This window comes from Aspergillus melleus, assembly GCF_016097325.1.
Source record: "Aspergillus melleus strain CBS 546.65 chromosome Unknown contig4, whole genome shotgun sequence".
NCBI classification, from domain to species: Eukaryota; Fungi; Ascomycota; class Eurotiomycetes; order Eurotiales; family Aspergillaceae; genus Aspergillus; species Aspergillus melleus.
The window spans coordinates 3,273,776-3,301,599 of NW_025763373.1; the positions used below are offsets into that span (position 1 = coordinate 3,273,776).

The following is a 27,824-nucleotide window of genomic DNA, read 5'->3' on the forward strand; positions in this document are numbered from 1 at the left end:
CATCTTCCACTCCCTGATCTCGATGAACATTGTGAATCGTGATCTTCCTGTATCTCGAAATCGTTATATTGGATGGTTTGCTCAGTTGAAGGCTCAGAGCCTCTTTCTGCTAAGATAGCGGTCTATAGCGAATCCTGCAGAATCCGTGAAGGTGATTCATCTCGTAAAGGATCGTCTAAAGGCTCTAAAAATCCTCCTGGAATTGTATCGGTGCGGCTCTGGTCTGGGATCAAATTATCATGAAATTCAGTGTTCGGATCAGAAGTCAATTAAGATGTTGATAAAGATCCGATTTCATCATTTAAAGCGTCAATTAAATCTTGCACATTTTCTGGCAATCTCGGGGTTTTTGCAGACTCTATCTGGTCCGTCTCCTGTTCGAGAAAGATCCTTTCGCCTCTCGATAAGTCTAGCACCTCTGTAAATGGCTCGGGTGACATCTCGCTAATGAGATCTTCAAGAAACGGCTGCGTGAGATCATAGAGCTTTGTCTCATCGAACTCTACATCTCTTGTTTCTTCAACACGCTGCCTCTTCGGATTCCATATGTGCCAGATGTTTGAAACCACAAATCCTAAAAAAATACCTCTGTAGGCGCGAGGAGCCATTTTATTGCTTCTCTTCTGATCCTGCCTCGTGTAGGCAATGCAACCAACTGTTCGAAATCCTGAGAGATCAGGCTTTTGTCCTATAATCCTTTCATAAGGGATTGTCCACTGTAAAGCGGCAATTGGAGTGCGATTAGCAATATTTGCTGCTACTGAAATAACCCAGAGCCAGAGATCACGAGGTAATCTTGCTTCAATCATCAGTTTTCTCACTTTCATGATCAGTATTGACCCAGCGCGTTCTGCCGGACCATTTTATTCTAATGTGTTGACTACCAAATATTCATGTACGATCTTTTCAAACGCTTCAAATTGCTTGATCGTATTCCCAAGAGTTTGCTCACGATCGCTCTTGAAGAACTTAACAATGTAACCGAATAAGTTCTTGATTTGACGCGTAAAGTTAATGACCGCGTTAACACAATCGTTTTTCCTTCGATGAACGATAAAAAAATGGAATCGAATCATCTCATCATAAAAATGAAAGATCCACTGATCTTCATTCAATGCAGGAGTCATTTGAATGAGATCAAAATGCACACGTTGAAAAAGGTTTTCTGCCTTCATCATAGGACGTCTCGAGATCTGCCGTGAGGCGTTAAAGAACTTGCAAATTTCACATTTCTCGTCATTATATTGTTTTGCTTTAAAGTCGTCAATTTGAACGCCTGTAGCAGCCTCAGATAGATGACGAAGTGCATCCCAATGAAAATGAGCCATCCGGCGGTGCCATAAGTCGCTATTGCCTTTCAAAACATGAAATCTCGCTGATCTCCAGATTTCTTGATCGTTAATCATTAAAAAGCCGTACTGAATGCTGCTTGACTTCTCAATAATCCACAGACCAGATGAGTGTTCCTCCACATAAAAAACGATTCTTCCTTCCTTCAAAATCGTGTTGCGATTCATATTGAAATCGTATCCTGCTTGCTTAAGCTTTCGAGCGCTGAGGATATTCGTATGCAGATCTGGGACTTAAACAACGTTGGTAAGAGTGATCTCTTTATCTCTTTTCTCGCCTCCGCAGTTTGGCCGTATTTTCACGTTTCCAGTGCCTAAGATTTGGATAATTAAATCCCCTGCATAGAGTTGTCCATTTCTTGAATAATCGATATTTTCAAAACACGAGATCTCATTACAGACATATGTAGAGGATCCAATATCGATAATAAAACAATTTTTGAACGGAAAGTCATTCGAAACACTAAACGCGAACGACATAACATGATGATCTTGATGCTTTTCTTCTGCTTCCTTCCAGTTCTTCTGAATGATCGCTTTGACCCGTTGAAATCGTAGACCTGATCTTGAAGCGAAATCCCTGATATCCTTTATAACCTTTTCATCGGGCTTCCAACCTCTCAATCAAGTATTGGAATAAAGATACAAGCAGTCTCTATATCGATGACTTTCTCCACACGGGCAGGGTGGAAATTCCTTCTTCCTATGATCCTGCAATTCCTGCGTGTTTGATGTTGAATCGCTCTGACCGTTGAAAGTGGCGTACAAATGATCTGAAACTGTTGAATCGTCCCTACCGCTGTTGGCAAGATGGGATCGAAAGTCGCTTAACAAGTCAATGAATGACGTCTTCCTGATTCTCGCATAGTTTTGACTCGCGTATATAGCATCCACAGCTTCAATCGACCTTAGAAAGTCTCGCTATATATAATGATCCTGACTTTCAGACATATCGAGTCGTTTAATCACCAAATAAACGTGTTCGAATTCCTGAATCCATGCGTTGATTTTGCCTCGCCGTGGGGATTCTTAATGACTGCCTTATATTGCTTCAAGGCCTTATCTTCTAATTCCTCCGTTGTTGACTCATATTGCTGCTTCAACGCCTTCAATATTTCGAAACGTTTCTTTCTTTCAACAAGCGGTTGAACATATATAACAATTAACAATCTAATTGCTTCTTCAACCTTCGCGATGTTGTTTCTCGAATCCTTATAATCCTAAAGATCCAATTGAAACCTCCGATAATTCGACTCAGTGAGATCTTGAGATCTCATAAGCTTCATGGATGTCGAGAGATAATCATCTCCCTCCGGGTTGAAATGATCCCATATATCTAGCCGTTCAGCATATTCTTCAATGTTGAGGATCCAACTGCGCCAGTCATCTCGTCCCTTCAGGATGACTTTAACCTTCGTGACACTTTCAATATCGAATGATGAAATCATATCATCGAATTCAGATGTGTCGTCTTGCTCCCTGATGTCCCACCGGGATTGCCGTACTGTGTTGCTCAAGGCGGATTCTATATAGCTTCAAAAATGACCAAAGCGGTAATCCCTAGAGCGATTCCGGGCTCATAACTATGACAGTTTGGAAGACTTGACAGAGATGACTAAAGCACTGAATTACATGATCTCCACGGATTCGATTGAAGGTCTTGATTTTCTAACTATGCGATATAGCTCGTACTTATGCAATCCCTGGAGCTTCAAAATGATGATCAATCAACTCAACAGGAAGAAGCAATTATGTTGAATAATTGACTGGTCGATTATTTCGGCTGAGCAAGGCGATGAAATGCCGGCTTAGTCAACTCCCGCGGCCACACACCCCTACTGCTCACAAGCGGTGGGGCGGTTCCCGCATAGCCATCGACTATGATGGGCTGGGACGGCGAATGAGTATTACCGATTACCGATTACCGATACCCTCCGGGCTTGGCACTGTACCCTCATACGCTCCGTAAGACATATAGTGTAGGCCCTTATATTGACCTGCACCCGAGAGCCTACGCCAACGAGGGAAAATCTGGGCCAAGCGAGAGACGTAATTTCATAAACAAAGATCTCAAAGTACAGTACCGTGAACGAAATGCCGATGAACTGCAAATTGCGTACAGTCTGGTTTAGGTGACAAGATATCACCACCTCGCTGGTTCTCGTATGCTAAGCAACCGTTTATATAACTCCAAACTTCTTCCGCATCGGATCTTTCAACATAGGAGCCGGAATGGTCAAAATCTTGGCTTTAAGCACCCTAGTACTTCCCAAATGTCGCAACCTCAATTGCCTGGAGAAAGTCGAGTGAGTGGTTGTCTCGTGGCAGCTGGAGGAATAACGGATCGTAGCCGGACAGTTCCTGAACTAGGCTGCGTCAGTCACAACATCGTGATACACTGCTTCTGGGACACCTTACAACTCAGCTCCCTGTTCCCTCCCAGCTGCTTCAGAAGATCAAGAAGGCACCACGTGCTCCCACGCTCTAGTGGGTTCCACTTGATACTCAGAACGATCCCGAGAGACAAATCTGTGCCAGTTTTTACTATCAATATCTGGAAAGACATGATGCACAGCACTTCCGTAGGTAGGCTCTTCCCCGTCCTGTCCGCTATATTTCCACAGCTCTTCTTGAACACCGGGCCCCTGGCCTACAGCGAGGTGCTCGTATTTTGCTTCCCCTGCATCGTAGATGGAAACAAATGGGAAGTCGAAGTTGACGGTGAAAGGTAGCAGTGTGCGGATCAGACGCCATATAGATGATCTAGTGACAAGCTGCGATAGAAGAGCATTGAGGAACTTCCAGCGTTCTGTTATACCGCTCTCCGACGAATGGATGAACACACGATGATAGCTGCGGATCTCTTCCAGTAGGGTGTCGTCAGCTTCGATAGATGTTATAGCATCCTCGATGCGACGCAATCCCCACCTCAGAGTCTCCCGTCCCCGAGGTTGCGGCCAACGTGTCGGGGGTTTGATAGTAATGGTCTTTATCTCATGACCATAAAGTTCCTCCATGTAGTTAATAAAAGGCAACGATTTCACCTCTTTGTCACTGGTCAGGACAAATAAAGTTCTCAGGGGCTCGTTCTCAACTCTGTGTGAGGTACGCAAAGCCTTTGTGCATTTCCAGTCTTCCGGGACGTCGCTGGGACTGATGCGTCGTACTTGGCCGTAGTCAGGTTGCCGATAGAGGCGTAAATGACCATTGCGCCGCAGAGGATTACCCTTGATGGCTTGCACGAGCGCCTTGAGAGAATCGATAAAAGTGAAAAGCATCTTGTGGATGAAAAGATAGATCAAACGAAGGGGACAGGTTTCTGCGTGGAGGACTTCGAACGCGGTGGTATTCTGCTTTCTGCGACCTAACTACGGATATATACCCGGACTTTTCCAGCATACGTCAGACCTAGAGTAGATGATCCTAGGAGCTTCCTTCCTGTTCTTGAGATACCCGTCCCATTTTGTGACTTATATTCAGTCGTGCAAGGATGTCCGAGTGGACTAATCGGGGGCAATCCAATCAATAATTCAAACATTGTCTTCCCTTCGACCGCGGCTCCCCTTTTCCAACATCCAGGAATTTCTCCACCGCTTGATTCGCAAGTGGGTTCTACATACAAGCCAAGGGGGGCAGTCTAGTATCAAGAACAGTAAGTAGGCCACGAGAGGGCCTCCAGATGGGTGGCTCATGGTTCACCGATTCGGATTGGAACGTACAGTACTTAACAAATAAAGAGCAGTGTAATTAGGAAAGACCTGTGGCCCATATGTTACTAAAGGCGACGGATCAATGGTCAGGAGCGTGACTATACCAAATACACCCCCATGACCAAGTGGACTGTTCAAGTCGTTGGAAATGGTTCAGACACGGCCAAGCTCACGGAAATGGATTTCTCGCATTTTCAATATATCACGATGGAGCTAATATGTGATTACACATGGTGTGGGATTTGAAACATTATCTTTTAGGGTCGGTTATACACGTTCACCCCGAAAATGAGCCGTAATAAAGATTATTATATCAATCAAGCCATTATACACTATGTATTACCTTTCATTGAAAGCAGCACATCTAATAATTGAATTAGCAATCCACAGGCTTCCATGGTCCCTGGCCATCTCAGAACGCAGCATCCGACACATCTGGCTCACTACACTATCCCTTTCCTCATTAGTCTCCAATAGATGCAATGTTTGAGCAGTCATCGGTCCCAGAAACCTTATAAGTCGCTATTCGCCTCACTAGTCAGCTTCAGCGCTTTAGTCTTCGGTTCGATTTTGACGACTCGGAATCCAACATCCTCGAGTGTCTTCTTCGTCCACGGATCGGAATATGAGGGCAGTTTCTTTTTGGCATTCTCAACTGGGATGCTTTGGTTGGAGAAAGCGAAGAGAGTGGCGGTTTGCATGTCCGGGGCGCTCCGTTACCGCACAATTCGAAGAAGAATATGTTCCTCCCGGTTTGAGAGAATCATCGGCTAACGTGGAAACGCGGGTTGCTTGGTTGGTTGAGGACCCAGTGGAAAAATCACATGGTCGCATCCTCTTTTTAAAGCCTAAATTTTTGAAAGTTAAAAACCCCATATAACCGACCCCTACTGTCTTCTACTCTTGACCTTTCACATCAAACGGACGTTAACCAATTAACCGGCCCTTCATAACTAGTGAACCGTGATTTTTGGACAGTGTCGACATTTTAATGGAAGCTGCGATGAGTACTTAGCGGTAATATTAGCAAAGCGATTGGAGGAATACAACGTTTGCTCGAAGATTATTTTGAAAGACATTACCGTTTACTGTTCCATTGCCTAGAATTGCCCAGCGAAAGAAGTACGGACAGGGTCTACCTAGTGCTTTAGCGCGAAAATGTTTAATGCTGGTTGAGCATATTCTCTACTTTGTTCAAGTCCACATTTGCCCGAGTGATCTGGTTATTTAGCGCCCGGGGAAAACGTACCTAATGCAGCTGTCTAGTTCGCTCGGCGTTCAACAAGATCTCGATTTGCACGCTTCGGTCATTTCATTCGGTTCATGTGTTTTTGTGGCTAGTACCATATTTGATGGTTAATAGGCAACCCCAACTTCCCCCCTGTTTTATTACTTTGACTAAATGGTATCTCCATTTAGGGGCCCGATGGCTAAACGATCATTCGTGCGAACAATATTGGTCGGACAGAATTACGTATTTACCTGGGCATAAACACCCAATCCTTGATGTTCATACCGATCCCCGGAAGCACCAAGTACGATGGCTATACGAGACTTTTGGGATTTTGGCGGGAAATATTCGATACTCAGACAACTTCAATATCTCACACGGTGTTCCCGAACTGAAAGACAAACTTTGGTTGGACTACTCCAAGGTCACTGGAACGCTTGATTTTTACTGATTACGGGTTGAGACAGAAGACCCAGCAGTCTATAACTGGCGGTTCCCTAGTGGGAAAGCCAATCAATGTGGGGGAACCCGAATAGAGCGAATTGAATAAAATGAAGGAGCGTTTGCAAACGGCGAGGATGATGGTTACTTTTACGAGGTTCTGGCCCTGGCAAAGCCGGTGAAATGAAGGCCAGGTACCCAGTGATCCTTGCCGACCAGAGCTGGAAGGGAGTACCTGGGCGAAAGTAGTAATAGCTCCGCATGTTAACTAATTACATTGATCGGGGTATCTCGTCGACAACACGGCCACAACATGGAAAGATGAAGACGCCGCGATGTTTGTTTGACCAAGTTTACGATGGCATGCATCGCGACACGGTAGTGCTCAAACCCCCTAGCACACGGGGAAGGCCGAATCTTAGTCGTCAACGCAATGGATGTTGGATGTCCGGGCAAGATGGAGTGAGACCCGAGGGACCGATCGTCAGGAATGCCCCTCGTCAGCTTGGTTGTTTTGAACTGTGGCCGTCTTCCGATCAACATACACGGTTATCTGTGCGGATAGAATACCTAATAGTACGTAGCCGGGGACATTTGGTAGGTGGGCGCTCGCGGGTGATACACCTTAATGGAGGGCATGTCGAAGTAGGTTGGTCTGTCGCTCCTAAGAGAAAATGAAACGATGCCCGCGCAACATTTACATGCTCACTCATGTCGCGTTGCGGGTAAAGAATACGTGACTAACGAAGGGGAAGACGGTGCATGCGAGCCACAAAATGCAAACAACCAGCGTGATGGTCAACGTTAGTTGAAACATGCCCGGTAATCTGGACCATTTCTTTCCCAATGGTGGGCTCGTGATTTCTCTACCAAGTGAAACCTGCAACTTTGTCTATAGTCCATGACTGACAGCGAGGAAGATAAATTTTACTATATCATCAAATTGCTAGCGCTAGTAACAAAATTACTGGCAACAAATGTATCGAAGCAAGGTCTAGCGCGATGTGTTGAATGCTGCAGTGTCAAATGCCCAGAGCTTCAGGAAAAGGGGGTTGTTACATAGAACGCGACATTAGAAACGACATATTGACCAATTGACTAGATAATCAAACCTCATATCCGGAGGTGCAGTGTTTCGAAAATTAGACTACAGGCCAGAAGAAATGAGGATGCTCGTCCGTGCGATCTAGAGCATAGTTTCGGGTTTTTGAGAAGCGTCTGGAAATCTCATTGTTGGTGGACAAGCTCTGGTCATTAGCGAATAGAAATGGATCAATGAACAAGATGCCCGAGCGACCATGACCTTCTTCGAAGGGAATTCTAAAACAAGCCCGACGGATCGAATTGCCCAGATGCATCTTCAATTTTGGGGGCTGCGTACACTTCCTCCGATGGAACAGATGCCCTGTAATTTTTCGGTCACTGTCAACGTATTACTTTCAGTGGCTGGTGACGTGGCGGTGTTACTCGGAAAATGTCTCGTATTCTCCTTGTTCTAATGGGTAAGTGATGTGTACGCCGTCCATTGTCTGTATTACCGACTGTTGTTTTACCGATCGTATCCAAACAGCGGTATGGATCGCCGCCTGGGAATACGTACCAAACAGAATGGTGTGTATTGTATAAGGTTGATAGGTCTCAGTTTGCGGCGCACCGTTCAATGGCGAGTCATACGACTTGGCCAGTCTAAATGCTGTTACTGGAGCCTGCTATGCCACATTTGTTTCTTTGATTAATAAGCCACTGATTCCTAGGGGAAAGGAGGAGCGACTGGTCTACGAGTCGCCGGATTCCGATCAGACTAAGGGGTAATACGTTTTCATAATGTCGAGATTGTTTGGACATGATTTCGTATACGAGAATGCAACTCTTATAACATTCATTCTAGCCAAGGGTTTGCGATTTGGCGTTCACCACACATAGTCTTCCTGCCTGGGGATGGTCTTGTATTCTACGGCAACACAGCTTTGCGTTCTACCGGCCGAAACAACGAGCTAGTACTTGTACAGCCATGGAATTGTCGACTCGTCTGTTGAATAGGTACAAGAGAACTATATTTGTTAGCTTAAGACAGCACGACACGATAATACGACGCCCATACGAGCCTTGACCCTGGTGTCAGACGTGGCATGAGACTGCAAGCCTCTGTGAAAGTCTCAGCAAAGTAATTAGCTGAAGATTCAGGAACCTTGAGGTAAATTCACAATCTACTTTAGGGTCTGGAAACTATGTTAATCCTTCTTATATTGTTTCCCTGAATATAGTTATTTCCCTGATTTCCTTCGGGTCTCTAAAGATACGGGAACTGGCTCGTTTGACCGGCCACGACGAATAATGACTAGGACGCCGGATATCAGAGTGGAAGATCTCCCTGAATTATCGTCGTGTCTTCCTTTGAGATCTCGTATGACGTTGCATTGAAGAATCCTGCATGTCCATCCAGGCTTGTCGCAAGGCAACGACAGATCTTTCGGGAAAATGGGGCATAATTTGCCTCCAGGTCAGTTTTTGACTTTTCAACCGCCAAAGCGCCCTTCTTTCTCTGGGGGCTAGTAAAGAGTCATCTTTAAAAATGCATTCCGTTTTCCGAGGATTCGAAGAATACCCAGATGTTATTCTGCCTGTGGTTGTGGACGTCGGCGGTGGGGCGGAATATGCGGGAGAAGTGCTGGAGGATGGTGTCCGATCGCATAGAGCTGCTGGTCCATCATCTTGAGGTACTCCATCTTCGAGGTTCATGCCATCAGCCCAAGAAAGACCTGCGTGTGATTTTGTCCGGTCTAGCAATGCTGTGGGCTCGACGGCTCCGGCGTCCAGATGATCGTTCTCATGGTCACTAATACACCGGGTGCTAATGCGGTCGCAAGACTGAACAACGGTATTATCGTCGTGATGAGCGTCTTCATCACTGTTCGAAGATGAGGGCAGATCATCAGGAGGGTCGGGCACCTCATTTGCTAAGGTGATACCGCCTTCTCCCGAGACCTCTGGCTCAAGAAGCCTGGGGTCGATGAGGTCAAGATCGGGAGTCGTGCGGGCGGAACTGAGCGGGGAAGCTATAGTCGAAATTTCACCCACGCTATTCTCACTATCTAAATTGACCCTGGTATGAACGCTGGCGTTGTGGTCAAAGTCGGCATGCTCCCGGTTTACGACCGCAGCCTGCGCTGCGTCATGAGATGGTAGATGGATCGCGGTAGGCGAGTGAGGCTCAGCGTCAGCGGCAGTTGGTTGATCAAGAGGAAGAGGTTGATAGTGTCGAAATTTGATACTCTTCGATGCTGCTCCTTCATCTTTGATCCCAACCCTCTTTTGCTGCTCACCGGCCCCTCGTTTTCTCTTGACAGCCGGTTTGGGCTCCGGCCTCAGCCATATCGCGTTCGTCAAGCCATGCGCATCGTGCAAATGACGACGAAAATCGATCTCCGACTCAAACAATCGTGAGCAGCCACAAATGGGATCCGTACTTGGCCATCTCATCTTCTGAATGTGCCTCCTTTCAAGATGCCCTCTTAAGCCGGCACTGTGCAACCAGTATTTCACTCTTTCTTCAGGTTCAAGGGTCTGGTCCCACAGACAACAAGGGCAGTATCCGGGGCGGATTACCGTATTGCGGTAAATTATTACCTCGCAGTGTAAGTTATCCCAAGATCGGAGGTGTTGGCCACTGTGGTGATGCCAATCATTTTCCTGGAACCACGACATGCATTCGTAACAATATCTTAGCTGGTAGTCAGCTATTCCCAGGCGGTGGGCGGTAGCCTTGCGAGCACAGTCGTGAATGTGACGACTTCTCTTTGGTTTTGGCAATCTGCATTCAGTTAGTAGAGTATCCCACACATTGTTTCGGATGGCACTCACGCCTGGATGTTTTCCTGGCACGTATCGACCGGGCAGTGGCCATTGATTGGAGATTCTCCGGGGAGATAAACCACGTCGTAATCACGGCGACACTGTGTAAGCAATTGATTCCCGAACAGGAGCTTTTCTTCATGACTGAGTGGCTCAGCAGAAGACAAAGACTCCGCAATGCATCCCATTTCAGGCATGATCTGGGTCAGAGCGCGAGTACATGCATTGCTCTCCAGTGATTCGTAAGGGTTCTTGCCGCGGCTTAGGATCCGCCAATCGCGTCTTTCCCGAACCCACTGAGCCTGGTAATGATGAAGCTCCGAGAGTCGAATGCTAATAAGGGCCTTCCTATATTCATTCTTTTCGAAACTGACAGCATCAGAGTCCGCCTTCGCACCTAACTGTTCAATCCGAGCCCGTATGGCAACCAGCTCCGGACGCTGCAGGATGGCTTCCTCCACTTCGGCAGGTAGTTCGTGCGGCAGCCCAACCTCCCGGAATTGCCCGTATCCTTGAAAGTAATCGATGTGATAAGTCTCTTCCTCCTCGTCTAAAACATCACCGACGGTATCGATCGACGAACAATGGGCTTGATAGTATGTCGGATACGTTCCTTCATTTTTATGGCCGTAGATCTGGGAGACAGGTGCAGAACCATGTCTTGCTATATAAATTCAGTGACACTTTCTTTAAAAACGAGCCGGAGGTACAACTTACATTCGATCTTCCTGCCAAGCGACCGACGAATATCGTGTATCGTGGCACGTTTCGAATATCCGGCCATAATAAGGATCTGACGGAGAAAGGTACAAAATCGCTGCTTATCAAGCACCGCCTCTTGAGGGCCCTGTGCAGTGACATTTCTGAAAACAGGTCGATCCAAGGCACTATCTTTCCAGCGAAGCGGAATCTCCGTGTATTGTCCGTCACGAAGGTCGTATTGAGCCAAGTCTTGCATTGATTCAATACCAAACAGAGCTCCATCGTGCAGAGCAATCGTAAGAAGAAAGATACCAGTCGCAAACTGCGGTCGATTGTGATCTCGAATCCCAATTCCAAACCTGGCAACCAATCAGTAACTGCACGTAATCTCGAAGAGCCGAACTGAAATTCCGTACACTGTGTAGTTCGGGTCACGATGGTTTTTTAACCACTTTTGATCGATCCGCCATCCTACCTTGTAGGGCGCATCTGCAGAGCGGAATAGGACCAGGTCGATATGCTGTGAAATTAGCAAAAGCCTGCACGAGTCGAAAATATCACAATCTAACCCTCTTACCTTGTATCGGAGTCCTCTCTCTTTCTTGTGTTCCGCATCCGGTATAAGAGCACCGATCCTTGCTCCAGTGAAGAGGAATACCTGCAGTGCAAATACGATGAAGACTTTGAGAAGGCCATGAAGAAAAACAGGACTATCCCGTGCCCATATGGAGGAGACAATGTTTCGAAAATCGTCTCGGGTAAAGTTGAATTTCTGCTTTTTGATATTTTCGATGACTTTATCCGCCGGCAAGGTCTTTTTAATCCACTGTTTGAAAGTCAGTCAAATCCATCGCAGGAGGGTATTCTACATACGGAATATATCTCGGTCCGGTCTTCATCCGGAATTTTACTTTTCGTAGCTTCTTCAAACCCGCAAATGAATCTCTCGGCAAATGCACAGGTGCTTCTCACCGTGGGCTTTTTATTTGCACTGAGTCTGCCCTGATCCTTAGCAGAGTCTATGTACCAACGAATGAAATCTTTGATGCAAACAATATCTGGAGCAGGGACGCCAATTTTGAGGACATAACCAGATGGTTCATAGTTCTCTTCCACAAGATACCTGATGAACGTGGTTAGCACGCGCCCTTTCCAGTTTGCTGAGAGGTCACTCACTCCGTGTATATAGTGACACATTGGCGCTGTAGGTGCTTAGTCTTATCCAGGCGGTTGTTTTTACCCCTGATAGCGTCTTCTTCCTGGTGGGCTCTTGAAATATACCCACAAGCAAGACGACGCTCACGGCGTCTCTTCCGGGCATCTTCATCGCACCAAAAGGATCTTTTGCCCATAATCAGTGAAGAAATCAAAACATGAGGAGTAAGTGAGCAGGTACTGAATATGCACGAGGCAAGGTCAAAAGAGGAAAGGAATGAGATATTGGCTGCTTGATCAGCTTGCAAACGGGATAGAGGCGTTCTTTTATACCTTTGCCAGAGCTATTGTGATCAATGATGACTTGTGCTTAGCGGATTTCGCCACTTTAGAGCCTTCCAACACCCCATCACAATTCTACATGCATCATATGCAACGGGCATTTTGGCGGAGGTGGGTATTGTAGAGACGGTCAATTTGGCATCGTTGTCAGGCTTACGGTACAGAATATTGAGGGATGAGTAGCTCACTGCGCACGTGACCGATCACTGATCCCGCCCTGAGTAGGACCTGAGCGCTCACTGAGCCTTGACCGGTGATGAGAAATACTCAGTGAGCAACCCCCTGAGCGCCCTCATTAAAGCGGCCCCATCCAAACAGGGAAATTCATATGAATTCTAGAAAATCAAGTCTGTATAGTGACATACATATATTTTCTAGTAGGTAGGAGACTCAAATTACTTCCTATTATAATCATAATCAATTCCCAGTTATTATTCCAGCACCAGACGCCTCCGTATCCAAGGGAAATGTGCAAGCAGGCGAGAAACGCCGTTTGACCGCCCTGACTCCTGCCAATGCAAAGCAAATGAAGTATTGGCAGATCGAGCTAAATCCAATTTGATGAACATGCGAGAAGATCGAAGATCCAGAAGAAGATGAAAAAGACGAGGTGCAAAATGTATAAAATCCAAGTCTCCACCCGTTAGCGAGTGGAGCTGTTTCGTCGTTTAGTGAGCGCGTCGATGACTCGAGTATAGAATTTCGATGCTTGCTGGCGAGCAAACGTAATGTCCACGGTGAGGTATTCCGGAAGTATGTCTACCAGGTCGCGGTCCCGGTTCTCGTCCAACAGCGGGATATATTGGAATTCGGCGGTCTCAAAACTGGCGGCGGCTTCATCCAGAGGGACGGCCAACTTGAAATGAAGAGCTGCATGCTGGTTAGTAACCAATATACTATCATGATAAGACGGGGTGGGAGTTGGCTCGAGATCCAGAACACTTACTTCCGTTGATACCAGTCTGAATACAATCGTACAGGTTGTCGGTTTCTCTCCTCTTGACGTCGCGGATGATGAGTCCCGTGAGATCGCTATACAGATCCTCCTTCAGTTGCGCGAACTGGGCCGCCTGCGCAGCTTCGGCATTGGCCGCGGCGTTGGCCCGGTTCGCACCACCGCCCTTGATCGCGCTACCCGGTACCTTGATTGCGGCGTTTTCCAGGCTTGCGGCGGTATTCCGGGCAGCAGCAAGCTTAGTCTTGAGAGCCTTGGCTTCTGTTTGGGCCGACGCCACTTGGGACGAGGCTTCTTCGGCTTGCGCTCTGAGCTGCGCAATTTCGGCGTCGCGTTCCTTCAGCTGTTTCTGCAGGTTTCGACTTTGCTGGCCTAACGCTTTCTGTGCTCCTAGCTCTTCCTTTAAAGATGCAACTACATTGTCCGATGCTGGAAACTGTGTCAGCAAGCACGAGATGAGATGAAGAAAGAGAATACACACCGGTCTTCATTGATTCACACTGTTTCCGCAACTTGTCCATGTTGGTATTTGCTTCCACAATTCCGATCTCCTTCAAGGTGCGATATCGACTCTCCAGAGTATCGCATTTCCGTGTAAGTTCACCGATCCGGCGTCGTAGTTCCGGCTCTCCGCCATTCTTCTCCTCCTCCCCGGCGGTCCCACTTCTGCGTTTTGACGGGGAGCTAAGCAGGGTCGATTGCCTGCGCTTCGTGGGCGAGGACGAAGCCGCACGCGGCAGCACGGGCTCTTCCTGCAACATCGTCTCTTCCACCACCTCGGGTACGTCGGGCCCCTCGTTCTCAGTCTCGGGCGCTTCGTTATCGGCCTCGGTCTGCATGCGGGTTTTCCGCTGCTGTCTCTTCGGCTGCTCTGGTTGCTCTGCCTGTTCCTTCGCTTTTCCTGGGGATTTTGTCTGTCGCGTCACGGTGGGCGTGTACTCGAACTCCCCGTCAGTCCTGAGCTGATTCCCCGTGCTTCCCTTCTTCCCACCGCGTGCACCTGCAGACTTTGCAGGTTTCGCGCCTTTTTTGGGCTTGGGAGCATCCTGCGCGCCATCTACCTGGCCAATGGCAGTCGCGGTATTGTCTTCTGCTTGCGCAACTCCATCCTCCTCTCCTGCATTGTCTGGTTCTTGATGATTTGTCGTCTCCTGCTCTTCCGCTGCCTGCACCGAGGTTCGAGAGCCCTTTGGTCGACCTCTGCGCGTAGCTCTCTTCGTCGTTGGTTCTGCGGTCGGGGCGGGGGTCGCCGAGTCTGCCTTCGTCTTTGCAGGTGGTTTGGCTTCCGTGGACTTCGAGCGAGGTCTTCCTCTAGCTTTCTTCGTAGGCCGTTCCTCCTGGGTTTCGTTGACCTGCAACTCACCCTCGTCATCGGACCCGGGGGCCACGCCGGAAAATCTCGTGGCACCTTTTCGCTTGGGCATATCGAGCGGATTGAGGGTGGTATATATAGATTGATTGATACAAAATATGAGACAACTGGCGGTGCTGCGTGGAATAAACCGTGCAGCAACAATTGCGTGCGCCCTAGCTAAGAGTAAATACCTCAGCAGAGCATGACGGGCCGGCGCGTCAACTCCACCAAACAACACCGGCGGTGAGCATGTGACCGAGGCAAGCCACGGACGGGGTCAAGCGCCACACCTGTTCTCGCCGACCCCCGGCTGGTTACATTCTTCTCTATCTCTTTATCGATCTCCTCTTATCCTGTTGCTGGTCTCGGGGATTTTTTCTTACCGGAGTCTTTTTCCAAATATCTTATTGCTATTTGCCTCCCTGTGTTAATCATTACCAGAACTTACCTCCAAATACGTTCCATCCTCGTTCGCTGACTCCGTCATGGCTTCCGCGCGCGGTCCGCGATGGCAGCAATTCCTGCAAGAGTTGGTGATGGTCGCTGGCACGGTATGTCCTCCTGCCCTCTAATCAGTAATCGGTGATTAACGCTATGATTCCAGTCGGCTTCGGCTTATTTCCTTATTCGCTACCTCCTCTCCCGCCTTGATTTCGACCCCGAAAGCCAGAAGAAAGAAGAACAACGACGCAAGTCCGCCGCCATTCTGCGCAAACTAGACGGAGGCGAAGAGTCCGAGGAAGATGCGCCGCGCGGCGAAAGAAAGAAAGACCGCCGACCGAAGCGAGGCGACTTGGTTCTCAATCAGTATGAGCAGGCCATTGCGATGGATGTGGTGGCTCCCGACGACATCCCCGTCTCCTTCGAGGATATCGGTGGCTTGAGCGAGATCATCGAGGAACTCAAGGAGTCCGTGATCTACCCCCTGACCATGCCGCATCTATACCACTCCACCTCGTCGCTCCTCACAGCCCCCTCTGGTGTTTTGCTGTACGGCCCGCCTGGATGCGGGAAGACCATGCTGGCAAAGGCTCTTGCGCACGAGAGCGGGGCATGCTTCATCAACCTGCATATCTCGACCTTGACCGAAAAGTGGTATGGCGATTCAAACAAGCTTGTCAATGCGGTCTTTTCGCTGGCCCGAAAGCTGCAGCCCTCCATCGTTTTCATTGACGAGATCGACGCCGTGCTGGGAACCAGACGCAGCGGGGAACACGAGGCGAGCGGCATGGTCAAAGCAGAGTTCATGACTCACTGGGACGGTCTGACCTCTGCCAATTCCTCCGGCGAGCCTCAGCGTGTGGTCGTGCTGGGTGCGACCAACCGGATCCAGGATATCGACGAAGCCATTCTCCGGCGAATGCCCAAGAAATTCCCGGTCGTTCTACCGCCGGCGCCGCAGCGTCTCCGGATTTTGAGCCTGATCCTCAAGGACACCAAGGTGGACCGAGAGAATTTCGATCTCCACTACCTGGTCAAAGCAATGGCTGGCATGTCGGGCAGTGACATCAAGGAGGCTTGTCGTGATGCGGCCATGGTTCCGGTTCGGGAGCTCATTCGACAGAAAAAGGCGGACGGTCAACAAATGGCATCCGTCAATCCCAGCGAGGTCCGAGGTCTTCGAACTGAAGATTTTTTCACTCGCGCTGGCGGCGTTCGAGTCATCCCACCACCCAGCCAACTACAGGCACAATCGAGCAAAGCTAGCTCCGAGAAGGAATGGGTTTCGGAATCAGAAGGCGCCTCCGAAGCGGACGCGCGACCGACTGCAGAGATGATTGAGCCTCCGGAGTGATTGATTCCCATGTGCAATGTATAACCTGACACTCTCCTATCTTGTCACTTCTACACTTCTATCCGACACCTGAGAATCGCCCGCGTCCTCCTCTTCCTCTCTTCTGCGCTCACCTTTCCATTTACTGAGTATAATAACCGACATCTCCCCACCAGTTTTTCTTCTTCTCTTTCAAGGTATACGACTGGGTTCTAGTACGGCTACGAGAAATGTTTTTGTCTATAGAGCACCCGATCTTGTTTTGTCTCACTGTATTATCATTAGATGGACTATTCAATGAATGATATTACCTTCCGATACGCCTAAATCAAATGTACAGTCGATGAACGCCTGATGCTCCTGTTCCGAATCCTCATTAACGCAAGGCAATCAAGCCGGACTCAGTCTCATAATCTGAAGGGCGTTGCGGGCCACCGTACGCAAGGATTTGATACTCAACTGGAACACATCGTTGGGGTCTTTTCCGGGGGTGTCGACCTCCCCGAACAATTCGCCACGGGTGAGGTTAAGACTTGCCGCCGCGTCTTCTTCTGTCTCGGCAGGGAAAACAACCTGTTGCCGTCAGTAACCTTGCGGCAGAAGATGAGCAACTCACGATTCAGGGAACTACACGTACCTCGCTTTGCCGTTTGGCCGGCGTACCGGTCAGGTCGCGGCTGTATACCTCGATGGAGCCTTCAACCTTGGAGTCGGCGGTTTTGGTCCATTTCAGCAACATCACGACCTTGACATACGGTTTCCCACCGAGCAACCACAAATCGACATCATTCCGCAGACGTGAATAGGCCTCGTCCCATCCGGTTTCCACCACGACGGAGGGCAGCCGCTGAGCCCCGGGACGAATGAAAAGGTCCGGTTCTTTACACGATTGGTCGTATGGGGGCTTGAACGTTCGAATGGCTAGATCGCAGTGAGCGGCGAGTCTTTCGATGAGATGCTCGTGATGGGAAAAGAACACTTACGCATTCCCACCTTGGTGCGCAGCTTCTTCAATTCTTCAAGTGTCAATTGGCCCGACACCATCCAGTTGTAATTCTCGTTTTGTACCCAGAGTTGATGGCAGGCGTGGATGGCCGTGGGCATGAGTCGCACCCACAGGACCTTGGTGACGGAGTTATAGTGTAACCTGATCGTATCGGCGACCAGTCAGATATTGCGCACCAGAGGGGGTTCGACCCAACCAGGGCGATTACTCACCGAGAGCAAGCGCTTTCCTCGTCCTCATGGACATTCAACGACTTGACGATATGGGACCCCCAAGCAGGTTCGACGCCCGTATAGACCAGCTCCTTATGACGAGCTCTTCGGATCACCCCCGACACGATCTGAGACAGTAGTTCATTTTCCGTTTGAAAGGCTGAAGCCGGTGTCGTGATCTGCTCATGCGCCGGACTTACCATGTAGGAAAGATTGGCCATGATATTGATATCGAGGACTCCAACCAGTGCGAGATGCACAGGGCAGAGATGGAAGAGATGATTGAAAGGTGAAAGAAGGATCGACAGACTCCTTCATGTTTTTCTTTTTCTTTCTTTCTTTCTCCTCTTCTTTCACTCCATTCCCATTTTATTCCGGGCGGACGAGTCGCATAAATATGAAGGCGAATGACGTACGAAGGAGCGAGGCTACTACCTAGTTAGGAAAGAGTACCTGCGGGAGTAGGCGATGACGGCCTTTCCGTGGATGCGCCATCCCTTCCAGTCGACCACGGCTCGCCCACACGGTAGGGTATATCCGTGGACTGCTTCCCCTTCGACGAGACGAGCCGAGTCGGTTTAGGAAGCAGTGAGCTTGTTGCTTCGGCATGCTCCGCCGAGCCTCGGGTCTAGATCGAATAGATCGGAGAGGTCATGAGCTTGCGCCTTGCCTGGGGGAAGCTAAAGAGCTTCTGATATCTCCGCCACTCTGCGCTCTGTTGCCACATCTCTCCAGAGTCGCTCTTTTACCCAGACCGGCAATTCCTCTGGCAGGCAACACGAGACCCTACAAGAAATACTAATCATCATCACGAACTGACTAGTGACTAATGCCAATCGCATCCTTCGCTTAAAGCGGCACCCGCAGGCTTCCCGAACGGGAAGGAGAATCGATACGTGGCGGGCGATACCTCGAGGGTACGCAGGGCGGGAAGGAACCTTCACCCATCACCAAGTACCGGGCAAGTAGTGCGTACCGAAACAAGTATATACTCTGTATTCTGCAGCTATGAACACCGATAGAAAAGAAGTAAAAACCCATTGGATGTTGGAAAGGGAGAATTCCCGGCGTGGTCAAGTCAATTCACCCCCGTAAAACCACCGAATCAGCGCTGGGAGGTGAAACGGGCGCTTTCCCCCCCCCCGCGGGCTGTCAGAGCCCCGGGGGTCGTCATCAACTGAGGCTAAAACCATCCCTCCCCAACCACAGTCCTTCGTTCTTCCAACTTCCTCCATACATCCTGCTCTTTGACCTCGTCCACCCCCTAATCAATCCTACGCCACCCGATCCAATCTCTCCTCGACCCCTCGGGATTGTTACCCCCTTTGCCCCTCACCGTTCGCATTCTCGCTGCCATTCACCCACTTGCCCCGTTGAAAGGACACGGATGCGATCTGGAGCCTGAATGCCGCATGGTCTGTTGTAGGGACCCTCCGATGGCAATTTGCCTAGGCGATCGCACACCCTGAGTTGAATCTCCTCCCCCTTTCGGAGGAGTCCAGTACTCTCTCCCCCCCCCCTACCCTCCATTCCTCCCCGAGCAGCAATACCTTCTCCTCCTCCGCCTCCGCCTTCTACTTTCTTGTCGCCAGGGATGAGTCTCCAGAGCGGGTTTACCGACACCTTAAGCCCTGGGACGACCAGTACAAATACCAGTCGCCGATCGACTTCCACCGTCCGATCACGTACACGCCGCTTCGTGCCCTTTGCCGATGACGACGACGATGAGAATGGGCGACAGCTGCAGTCCACCGGTCTGTCGGCCATGTCGTCCCGCGACCCGTCTACGATCCGGTCCCGCGGCACCACGCCTTCCCCCTTCCCATCTCGAGGCGTCTCCCCGATTCCCAAAAGCCATCCGTCTCGTGCCACGCAATCTCCCGGCCGCAACGGTCTGAATAGTTCGCTTGGGGGCTTTTACCCGTCGGGGAAGGGTCAGGTCAATTTCGCCGACTCGTCCCGGGCGGCGGTGGATTTTTTGGACTCTTCGTGGTCGTCGCTGCAGAGCTTGGCCTCCTCGGTGCTGGGGAGTGATATCGCTCGGCCGGCCACGAATGGTTCCGCTCGAGCACATGCCCGGAAGCCGTCGCGGCCGGATCCGTATATGAGGACGGCGTCGCGCACGGCGGTTCCCGCCGCTTGGGGTCCGTCCGCGCCGTCGGGGCCAGAAATCGGTGTTGGCACCAAGGAAGAACGACAGGCCTTGGTGCAGGCGAAGAAACGGGAGGCGTTGCTGCTGGCAGATACGGCCGAGCCAGGGAACCCCAGCACCCGGCACAAACGACGAGACTCCAGCGACCAAACGGACCACTCCGCCATTGACCCGGAGCAGGACGAGGAGGCTTTGGCTTACATTCATCATGTACTGGCGACGGATTCGATCACGGGAGTGACCATACGATACGGCTGCCAGCCTGCAATCTTTAGAAAAGCGAACGGGTTCTGGCCCATGGACAGTATTCAGGGCCGCAAGACCGTTCTGCTCCCGGTTGACTCCTGCTCGGTCAAGGGTCGGCCTGTCAGCCCTCCGGGACGAGTTAACAACCTGCTAGATGACGAGGAGGCTCGACGAAAGTCCTTAGAGGATCCGAACGGTAGCTCGATCGCCCCGGTGTCTGGTCCGGACTCGCCTCGCCCTTTCGAAGATAACAAGACGCAGGATGCGCCAGAGGAGGCGGAGGGCGATCGCCTCTGGAAACACGAGTCCTGGGTACAGATTGACGGATTCCCAGCGCCCGTGGAGATTGGTCGGGTGCCTCGCCGCGCTTTGGGGTTTTTCCCGCGCACGCGGCGAAAATCGGTGTCCTATACAGATTCCGGATCCCCGTCAGTGTCGGGGTCGGTACGGGACAGGACTGCCACTCCGTCTTCCTCGTCGTCCCCCGTTGAAGCCGCCTGGTCACCAGCTATCTTCACCCGGCCGCACGCGGATTCGTCGGCATCAAGGGGCTCCTCTAACTACAAGCCTAAACACCGCCATCAACGCCAGCGCAGCAACATGCAGCTCTCGGCACCCGGTGTCGGGACCCTGGACCGCGACGTCATGGCCCCGGGCCCGGCTCAGGATGGTCTCAGCAAATGGTTCGCTCAGCATCTTCCCAATCTCGCTCCGACTCCGGCACCGCCAAATTTCGAAAGCACGTCGGAGAACGCGTCGACGGCCAACTCGAACACGCCGACGACCAGTCTTGACAACATCGGCGGGGCCGTCGAAGGCTGGGTCAGGAAGATGACGACTCGGGCGAAAGCGAGCTTCAATGAGCTGCAGCAAGACGCCTCGTCCCCTGCCAGCAGTGGACTAGGCCCTGGAATCAACCGCCGGGGAACCGGCGACTTGATCGAGCTCAATGACGGATTAGAATCCAGGAGTAACTCGGGATTACTAGGCGAGACGCGATTAAGACCCGAATTCAATCGATCCGGGTCCAGTCTCCACACCGGAGCATCTGTGAGGGAGCGGTTTCCTAGCCCTGCCAAAGGAACGAGCAGGACTCGTTCTTTTGGAGACCGTCATAAAGATGATTGACGGAATTGCATACCCATAATGCGAACACACTTCCATACCCCTGTCTTTCTCTCTTTTCCTATCTCCTTTTTCCCTTTGCTGTTCATCATATCCCCTGATTCCAAAATTTTCCCTGGTCATCAATTCGGACAGCAGCATGGCACTGACGTCCGCTTGATGTGATACTTTCCAAAGCCTTGTTCGATATACGATACTTTGTACGCTTGCAGCATAGCGTGGCGCGACAGAACACAAGCCGGTGGTAGGAGGCTGATACCAGTAATTGGCGGTTGATCTACTCTATAATCGCGGTTGTTTGGGACCACTGCATTTTCCCCCTGTCTTTTTGTCTCTATTTCTTTGTATTTATGTACTCAGCGTGTGTTACTCCGGCGGGGTAACTAGATATACCGACGGGCAGGACGAGGGATGTTTTTAGAGGGCCAAGTATAGCGGAAAGTATCCGATAGATTTAATGTCATTGTTTATACCGAGGGACCGATCTTTGTCACGGAGAAATTCCACCTTCTTCTCCACAGATGCCTAGCCTCTAGTCCGTGATGGCGTCGTGGAGATTTATTTCCACCTATAACGAGTTCATGACGGATCATATAGATCAGGTTTAGTTCCTGGGATATTCAGCTCCCCCACAAAGTATGCATGTTCCCCATATATTTTATTCCTCCAGAGTCAGATAAATACATAAGACTCCTAACTTTTAGCCATCCTCAGCCCCTTGGATCCATTGACCCAATGTCCCCGTCATTCATACCCCAGTAACTCCTCATCCCCCTTCATTTAACATGCTTCTCGCATCTTCCATTCTCGCCCTCTCCCTACCCCTAATTGCATCTGCGCTGCCTTCTTCTTCTTCTTCCCCTTCAGCGTCATCTGCAATCCATCCCTCTTTGCCCAAAGTCACATTATCCCCAACTAACTCGAATACCCACCCCGTGGTCTTCCAAGGCCGCTCAATCCCGGAATTCAAACAGGATGTCTTCCTGGGGATCAAGTACGCTGACAAGCCGGTGCGGTTTACGCCTTCGGAGGTGAAGAGGGAGTATAGTATGTTTTTTTCTCCCTGGGATAATCTCGTTCTGTGTATTTCTGCATGTATGTGCTGCGTGTTTTATCAAAATTCTATACACATGTATCCAACACTATCAAGAAGAAGAGAAAAGAAGGGGAGAATAGAGTAGAAGAAAGCTAACAATCATTGATACCGACAGAAGAAAAAGCCTACAACGCAACAACCTACGGCTTCGAATGTCCCGGCTACGGATCCGATCAGACGAAATTGATTAACGCTGGTATGATCCGGCAGAGTGAGGATTGTTTGAATCTGAATGTTATTCGACCGTGGCGGGGGGAAGGGAATCCATCGTCTGCTCAGGATGAGCTGCTGCCTGTCCTGTTGTGGATTTATGGCGGTGGTTGGCAGCAGGGGGCTACGGGGGATCCGAGGTATAGTAAATATGTTCCTTTTTTTTTATCGAGGATTTGCCTGCCTGTCTGCCTTACATATCTGCTTGATGTCGGACTCTGTGGAGCAAATATCATGTGTACTGTATACCCTATGCTGCTTGGCTGACTCTGTAATAACCGAACAGGTACAATATGAGCTATATCATCCGACAAGGCGCGGAGAGCGGATCCCCCGTGCTCGGGGTATCGATCAACTATCGATTAGCTGCGTTTGGGTTCCTAGATTCCGAGGAGGTTCGAGTATGTTGTCCCCTCTTCTTTTCATACCCAATCGAGCTCTGATCTACCAAGACGAAGGGAAGCTGACGAGAAAATGGTATAGGAATCAGGAAACAATAACCTCGGGCTGCGTGACCAGCGCGTCGCTATGAAATGGGTCCAGGAGAATATTCGCGCCTTTGGTGGTGATCCGGAGAGGGTTACTATTTGGGGGGAGTCAGCGTATGTCTTTTCTTTATCCCCCTCTCTTAATGAAGGGTGTAGAAGGGAAAATACTTAATGCTCATGTTCGTGCTAACGTCAGTATAGAGGAGCGTATAGTGTTGGAGCGCATCTAGTCGCCAACGGAGGAGATCATGAAGGTCTCTTCAGAGCTGGTAAGATCGGTTTACACATTCGTCTCTCCTCATGTCTTGAACTAACGCCAGAATCCAGCCATCATGGAATCCGGAAACGCAGTAGGCCCGCCCTGGAACGGCACCGACTGGTATCAGCCAATGTATGACCGAATCGTCAACAAGACGGGGTATGCGCACACCTCTCTCTTTACCCTCTTATACCCTTTGTCGATACAAGTAAGCGAAAAAAAACCGTGAAACTGTACTAACAGAAACAAGCTGCGCCAACTCATCCAACACGCTACAATGCCTCCGAGACCTGCCCTATCAAACCCTCTACGACAACGCCTCTGAAGGGCTCGAATGGTTCGGTGCCATAGACGGCACGTTCGTCCGCGAATACCCCCAGATCAGTCTCACGGAGGGTCGATTCGCGAGGGTACCGATCCTGCTGGGCACGAACACCGACGAAGGAACGAGTTTCGGTACGACGGGCACCGATACGGATGAGGAGTGTGTGGAGCAGTTGATTTGTATGTTCTATTTCCCTTATTTCCCCCCTTAACCCGAATTGTCTGAGCTAGGTAGTGGGTTCAGTTTCGAAGGGATACAGGAGAACTGATTGATTCAAAAGCTTCGAAGCGATGGGTCCTCGACCGGACCCAAGCTACCAAACTCCTGGCTTTCTACCCTGACGACCCGGCTGTCGGTTGTCCCTATGGATGGGGCAACAAGACCTGGCCGTCACTCGGAGCCATGTATAAGCGGTACGAGTCGATGGCGGGGGATATCACCATGGCGGCGCCGCGACGACTATTGGCCGCGACGATGGCCCAGGCTGGCCAGGAAGTATATAGTTATCGATGGGACGTGGCGGCGCTGAACTCATCGAGTACGATTGGCGTGGGACATTTTGCCGAGGTGAGCTACCTAGTACCTTACCTGCAGGGACTATTCATCAATCTGTCCGTAGGTATATACCAAATATCAGTAACTGACATCGGTACAAGATTCCATTCGTCTTCGCCAACCCCGACCAAACCATGACGCCCCTAGGCGACGACCCGAATCGACTAGAACTAGGCAACCTAGCAGCGCGCATGTGGACGTCGTTCGCGACGGACTTGCACCCCAATGGCCACGGCGGTATGTTCTCCTGTGAGACCCTGTCTATTTCCCCCTCTGTCTGGCTTTTCCCCGCATGACGGTGGAGTTCCTGCTTCCTGGCTGTTAGCCTGTTACACTAAAGGACACTCTAGTCCTAGGTAGGTAGGATATGTATGAGCTAACGGGTGGAGTTACCTATGCATGCAGTGCCTCAGATCGCGTCATGGCCGCGGTATGCGCCGCACAAGCCGTCGAATTTCGTGTTTCGATTGCCCCGTCAGGAGAGTTATGTTGAGGCGGACACGGATCGGGAGGAGGGGATGGCTTATATTAATGGGATTGCGCGGTGATTTCCGACGGAGGTTGGAGGTTGGAGAGAGGCTACAGAAGGGGACTAAATGACTAGGATCATGCAGTCATGGACCGACAGGATGAACTGCAATGCATGTGATATGCAGGCTGTCGTGATAGGAACCGGTTATCGGGGGATTCATCCATACTACCAACCTACAGACTTACGTAGGCTAAATTTCCATAAGGCTTTCAATATTCAGAATGATAGATTGTCATAATCCATGAATAGATCAGGATAGACCAAAAAAAAAAAGGCAGAGGGCCACCGATTTTGTTACGTAGTAATAAAACACTCATTAACCAAAACTACCTAGATCCAGCTCATCTGATTTAGATGGACTTGTTGTTGATGCCGAGCAATTGAACCTCGCTGTGAACGGGACGGTTAGTACATGTACATTGTCTCCTCGGTCATCCTCTCCAATATATCCTCGAAACTCAAACTTGAAGAAGAGAAAGTACTTACAAAACAAGGGTGGCGTTAGGAGGGATGAGACCGGGGAAGCCACTATAAAGAACAGTCATCATTAGCATAACCACTCCGTCGGACTCCAATTCGGGAGCCCAGGACTAAGTAGACAGGAAGGTGAACATACGAGGGACCGTAGGCGTAGTCACTGCCCCACTCGTTAGCTTTCTATTTCTTGGAACATGGGGGGGGGGACAACAGATACTCACCCAGTGATGGTCAGGATGGCCTTCTCGCCGAGGCTCATGGTAGGGACACCCTCATCCCAACCTGTCGAAATTGATTAATCATCGAGAACAGAGCTAATGGAATCATCAATAAAAAGCATGGGGAAGCGTACCCTTAATGAGACGGCCGATGCCGATGGCGGTCTTGAAGGGACCACGGCCGACGGAGCTGTCGAACCTGAGGGACAAGTTAGCACCAGGGTTCAGGATGATGATCTGGATCTATCTGCCAGAAAAGAGAACGGAACATACTTGGTGCCCATCTTCTTGGGGGCGCTCTCGTCATACAGACATCCGGTGTAGTGCATGGTGATGTTATCGCCCTCCTGAGGGTAATCCTGCTTGTTACCCTCGGCGAGAATCTCCTTGGTGACACCCATGATGGATAAGTTGTTGATAGGGGGATTTGAAAGAAGAACTAAAAGACGATGAAAGATGAATGAGGATGAAGAGAAGAAAGCTGAAGATGAGGGGCCGCTGAGAGAAAAAAACGTGAATAAATAAGAACCAAGTGGGGTTTTGTACCGTATCTTATCGGTACCACCCGCGTATTGTCCGTACCGTATGTATTCTAGGTACGGTGGGTACCTCTTTTCTCAGGCACCAGGGGAAGTATACAGGATGTCAACTACAACTGTCCGCTCGACTATAGATTCATATATATGCAAATGTCTACGAGAGCACTTCACTGCCAAAATGCTTCCTGCTTCACCTCCTTCACGCTAATTGACCGAACCTGAGTGCGAGGGAATCGCTCATCCACCGCTGCTCTCTCGGCCAGCTCCAGATAATGCAGCGTCGAGATGCCCACGCGCTCGATGAATTCCAAAACCCGGTGGAAGTTCAACCCAACCTGGTCTAGTCCGTGGCTGTCGTCGGACAGACAGAACCGACCTCCTCGCTTGAGGAATTCCTACAGATGGAACCTCGTTAGACTTTCCAATTCTTGAATCTTGAATGAGAATCAATAGAATATGAGATAAACTCACCTGACAGATCTCCCCGTTCGGATACGGCTCACTCATCCCCTTGCGCAGGGCCGCCGAGTTCAACTCCAGGATCCCTCCGTACGACGCCACAAAGTCCAGATTGCGTAGGATGCGCTCCCACACCCCGGGCCACTGCCGGAAGCTGCGCTCGGGGTCGTCGCTCTTCAACCGGATCAGGTCGAAGTGACCCACGACGAGCGGCTTCAACTGCCGCAGCATATCCAACTGCTCATCGAAATACGCCTCGAACAGTTGCTCGTCCGTACCGCCGGCCAGGTCCCGTGCCTTCTCGTACATCGGCCGATCGTAGTCAATCGGCACCGTCAGCGTGTGATGCACCGAGCCCATGAAGAACTCGAAGGGGTGCCGGCTTAGAGACTCCTCGACCAGCGTGCGCGATTCCGGCCGAATCCAGTCGATCTCGAACCCGATCAGGATCTGGATCTGATCGGCGTACTTGGCACGCAGTCGTTGCGCCTCCTGGAAGTAGGCGGCTTCGTTGGCGACCATGCTGGCCATGGTCGTGTTGGCTTCGATCTGGCGGGATCAGTTAGATTTGAACCACAGGTAGGGAGGGAATGCGCACCTCCTCTGGGTAGTAGTCTTCTGATCCCCGGGGCATATGCTCCGTCAGGCAGAAGGTCCTGAACTTCTTGGAGATGGCCAACTGGATCACCTCCTCTAGGGAGTCTTTGGCATGACCGGGGCAGAACTGGCCCGAGTGGCTGTGGTGCGAAAACGGCATTTTCTGAAGAGGTCAGTAACTGCCACACGGTATATCATAAACAGGTTAGGGTAGGTAAAACCCGTCTTCGCCCTGATATGAGATCGCAGACAAGAAGACATGAACGCCGCACTTACTACAGTTGCCCCGCAATGACTCAAGATAAGCAGGTATACGTAGGTAAAACACTTAGGCACAAGTACAGCAAGGCAAAATCAAGTCCAAAATTTCTATAGGTTCATGTAAGAAAGGCGAGATGCTGCGCAACGAGCGTGACCTTCGGGTAGACGAAGAAAACTGGTCGTGCAAGAAAAGATGGGAGGT

The 27,824-nt window shown here is 50.2% G+C and overlaps 9 protein-coding genes across 10 annotated transcripts; 3 read left to right on the forward strand and 6 right to left on the reverse strand.

The window, feature by feature from the left end:
* Window positions 1–3,805: 3,805 nt before the first annotated feature.
* On the reverse strand, window positions 3,806–4,627 carry LDX57_007930 (uncharacterized protein; the record flags this gene model as incomplete). The annotated part of the gene is made up of 1 exon (XM_046089647.1): window positions 3,806–4,627. The coding sequence occupies one exon, from the start codon at window positions 4,625–4,627 to the stop codon at window positions 3,806–3,808; it is 822 nt and encodes a 273-aa protein (XP_045945619.1).
* A 5,961-nt stretch (window positions 4,628–10,588) lies between these two features.
* On the reverse strand, window positions 10,589–12,637 carry LDX57_007931 (uncharacterized protein; the record flags this gene model as incomplete). Its single annotated transcript, XM_046089648.1, has 6 exons — window positions 10,589–11,247; window positions 11,301–11,644; window positions 11,702–11,805; window positions 11,863–12,111; window positions 12,159–12,408; window positions 12,462–12,637. The coding sequence occupies 6 exons, from the start codon at window positions 12,635–12,637 to the stop codon at window positions 10,589–10,591; spliced, it is 1,782 nt and encodes a 593-aa protein (XP_045945620.1).
* Window positions 12,638–13,425: 788 nt separating this feature from the next.
* Window positions 13,426–15,161, reverse strand: LDX57_007932 (putative chromosome segregation protein (Pcs1); the record flags this gene model as incomplete). Its single annotated transcript, XM_046089649.1, has 3 exons — window positions 13,426–13,652; window positions 13,729–14,166; window positions 14,219–15,161. The coding sequence occupies 3 exons, from the start codon at window positions 15,159–15,161 to the stop codon at window positions 13,426–13,428; spliced, it is 1,608 nt and encodes a 535-aa protein (XP_045945621.1).
* Window positions 15,162–15,427: 266 nt separating this feature from the next.
* On the forward strand, window positions 15,428–17,213 carry MSP1 (protein-degrading AAA family ATPase MSP1). Its single transcript, XM_046089650.1, has 2 exons — window positions 15,428–15,642; window positions 15,696–17,213. Exons 1-2 carry the CDS (start codon window positions 15,577–15,579, stop codon window positions 16,884–16,886), a joined length of 1,257 nt encoding a protein of 418 aa, XP_045945622.1. The 5' UTR covers window positions 15,428–15,576; the 3' UTR covers window positions 16,887–17,213.
* Window positions 17,214–17,255: 42 nt separating this feature from the next.
* Window positions 17,256–18,304, reverse strand: LDX57_007934 (uncharacterized protein; the record flags this gene model as incomplete). The annotated part of the gene is made up of 4 exons (XM_046089651.1): window positions 17,256–17,438; window positions 17,503–17,786; window positions 17,849–18,012; window positions 18,084–18,304. 4 exons carry the CDS (start codon window positions 18,302–18,304, stop codon window positions 17,256–17,258), a joined length of 852 nt encoding a protein of 283 aa, XP_045945623.1.
* A 1,373-nt stretch (window positions 18,305–19,677) lies between these two features.
* On the forward strand, window positions 19,678–21,609 carry LDX57_007935 (putative LysM domain protein; the record flags this gene model as incomplete). Its single annotated transcript, XM_046089652.1, has 1 exon — window positions 19,678–21,609. One exon carries the CDS (start codon window positions 19,678–19,680, stop codon window positions 21,607–21,609), a length of 1,932 nt encoding a protein of 643 aa, XP_045945624.1.
* A 782-nt stretch (window positions 21,610–22,391) lies between these two features.
* Window positions 22,392–25,087, forward strand: LDX57_007936 (putative triacylglycerol lipase (LipA); the record flags this gene model as incomplete). Its single annotated transcript, XM_046089653.1, has 10 exons — window positions 22,392–22,653; window positions 22,818–23,052; window positions 23,199–23,313; window positions 23,396–23,514; window positions 23,602–23,669; window positions 23,728–23,818; window positions 23,910–24,163; window positions 24,265–24,551; window positions 24,641–24,776; window positions 24,945–25,087. The coding sequence occupies 10 exons, from the start codon at window positions 22,392–22,394 to the stop codon at window positions 25,085–25,087; spliced, it is 1,710 nt and encodes a 569-aa protein (XP_045945625.1).
* Window positions 25,088–25,421: 334 nt separating this feature from the next.
* FKH1 (FKBP-type peptidyl-prolyl cis-trans isomerase) lies at window positions 25,422–26,167 on the reverse strand (the record flags this gene model as incomplete). Its single annotated transcript, XM_046089654.1, has 6 exons — window positions 25,422–25,461; window positions 25,558–25,599; window positions 25,688–25,708; window positions 25,770–25,830; window positions 25,901–25,965; window positions 26,040–26,167. The coding sequence occupies 6 exons, from the start codon at window positions 26,165–26,167 to the stop codon at window positions 25,422–25,424; spliced, it is 357 nt and encodes a 118-aa protein (XP_045945626.1).
* Window positions 26,168–26,253: 86 nt separating this feature from the next.
* Window positions 26,254–27,814, reverse strand: LDX57_007938. 2 transcript variants are annotated; one of them, XM_046089655.1, is made up of 3 exons: window positions 27,638–27,814; window positions 26,777–27,524; window positions 26,254–26,700 (listed from the first exon to the last, which is right to left on the reverse strand). In XM_046089655.1, the coding sequence occupies exons 2-3, from the start codon at window positions 27,293–27,295 to the stop codon at window positions 26,473–26,475; spliced, it is 747 nt and encodes a 248-aa protein (XP_045945628.1). In that variant the 5' UTR covers window positions 27,296–27,524; window positions 27,638–27,814; the 3' UTR covers window positions 26,254–26,472. The 2 variants fall into 2 exon arrangements, with proteins under 2 accessions (XP_045945628.1, XP_045945627.1); XM_046089656.1 differs by having other exon boundaries at window positions 26,777–27,313; window positions 27,363–27,814.
* Between the last annotated feature and the right edge of the window lie 10 nt (window positions 27,815–27,824).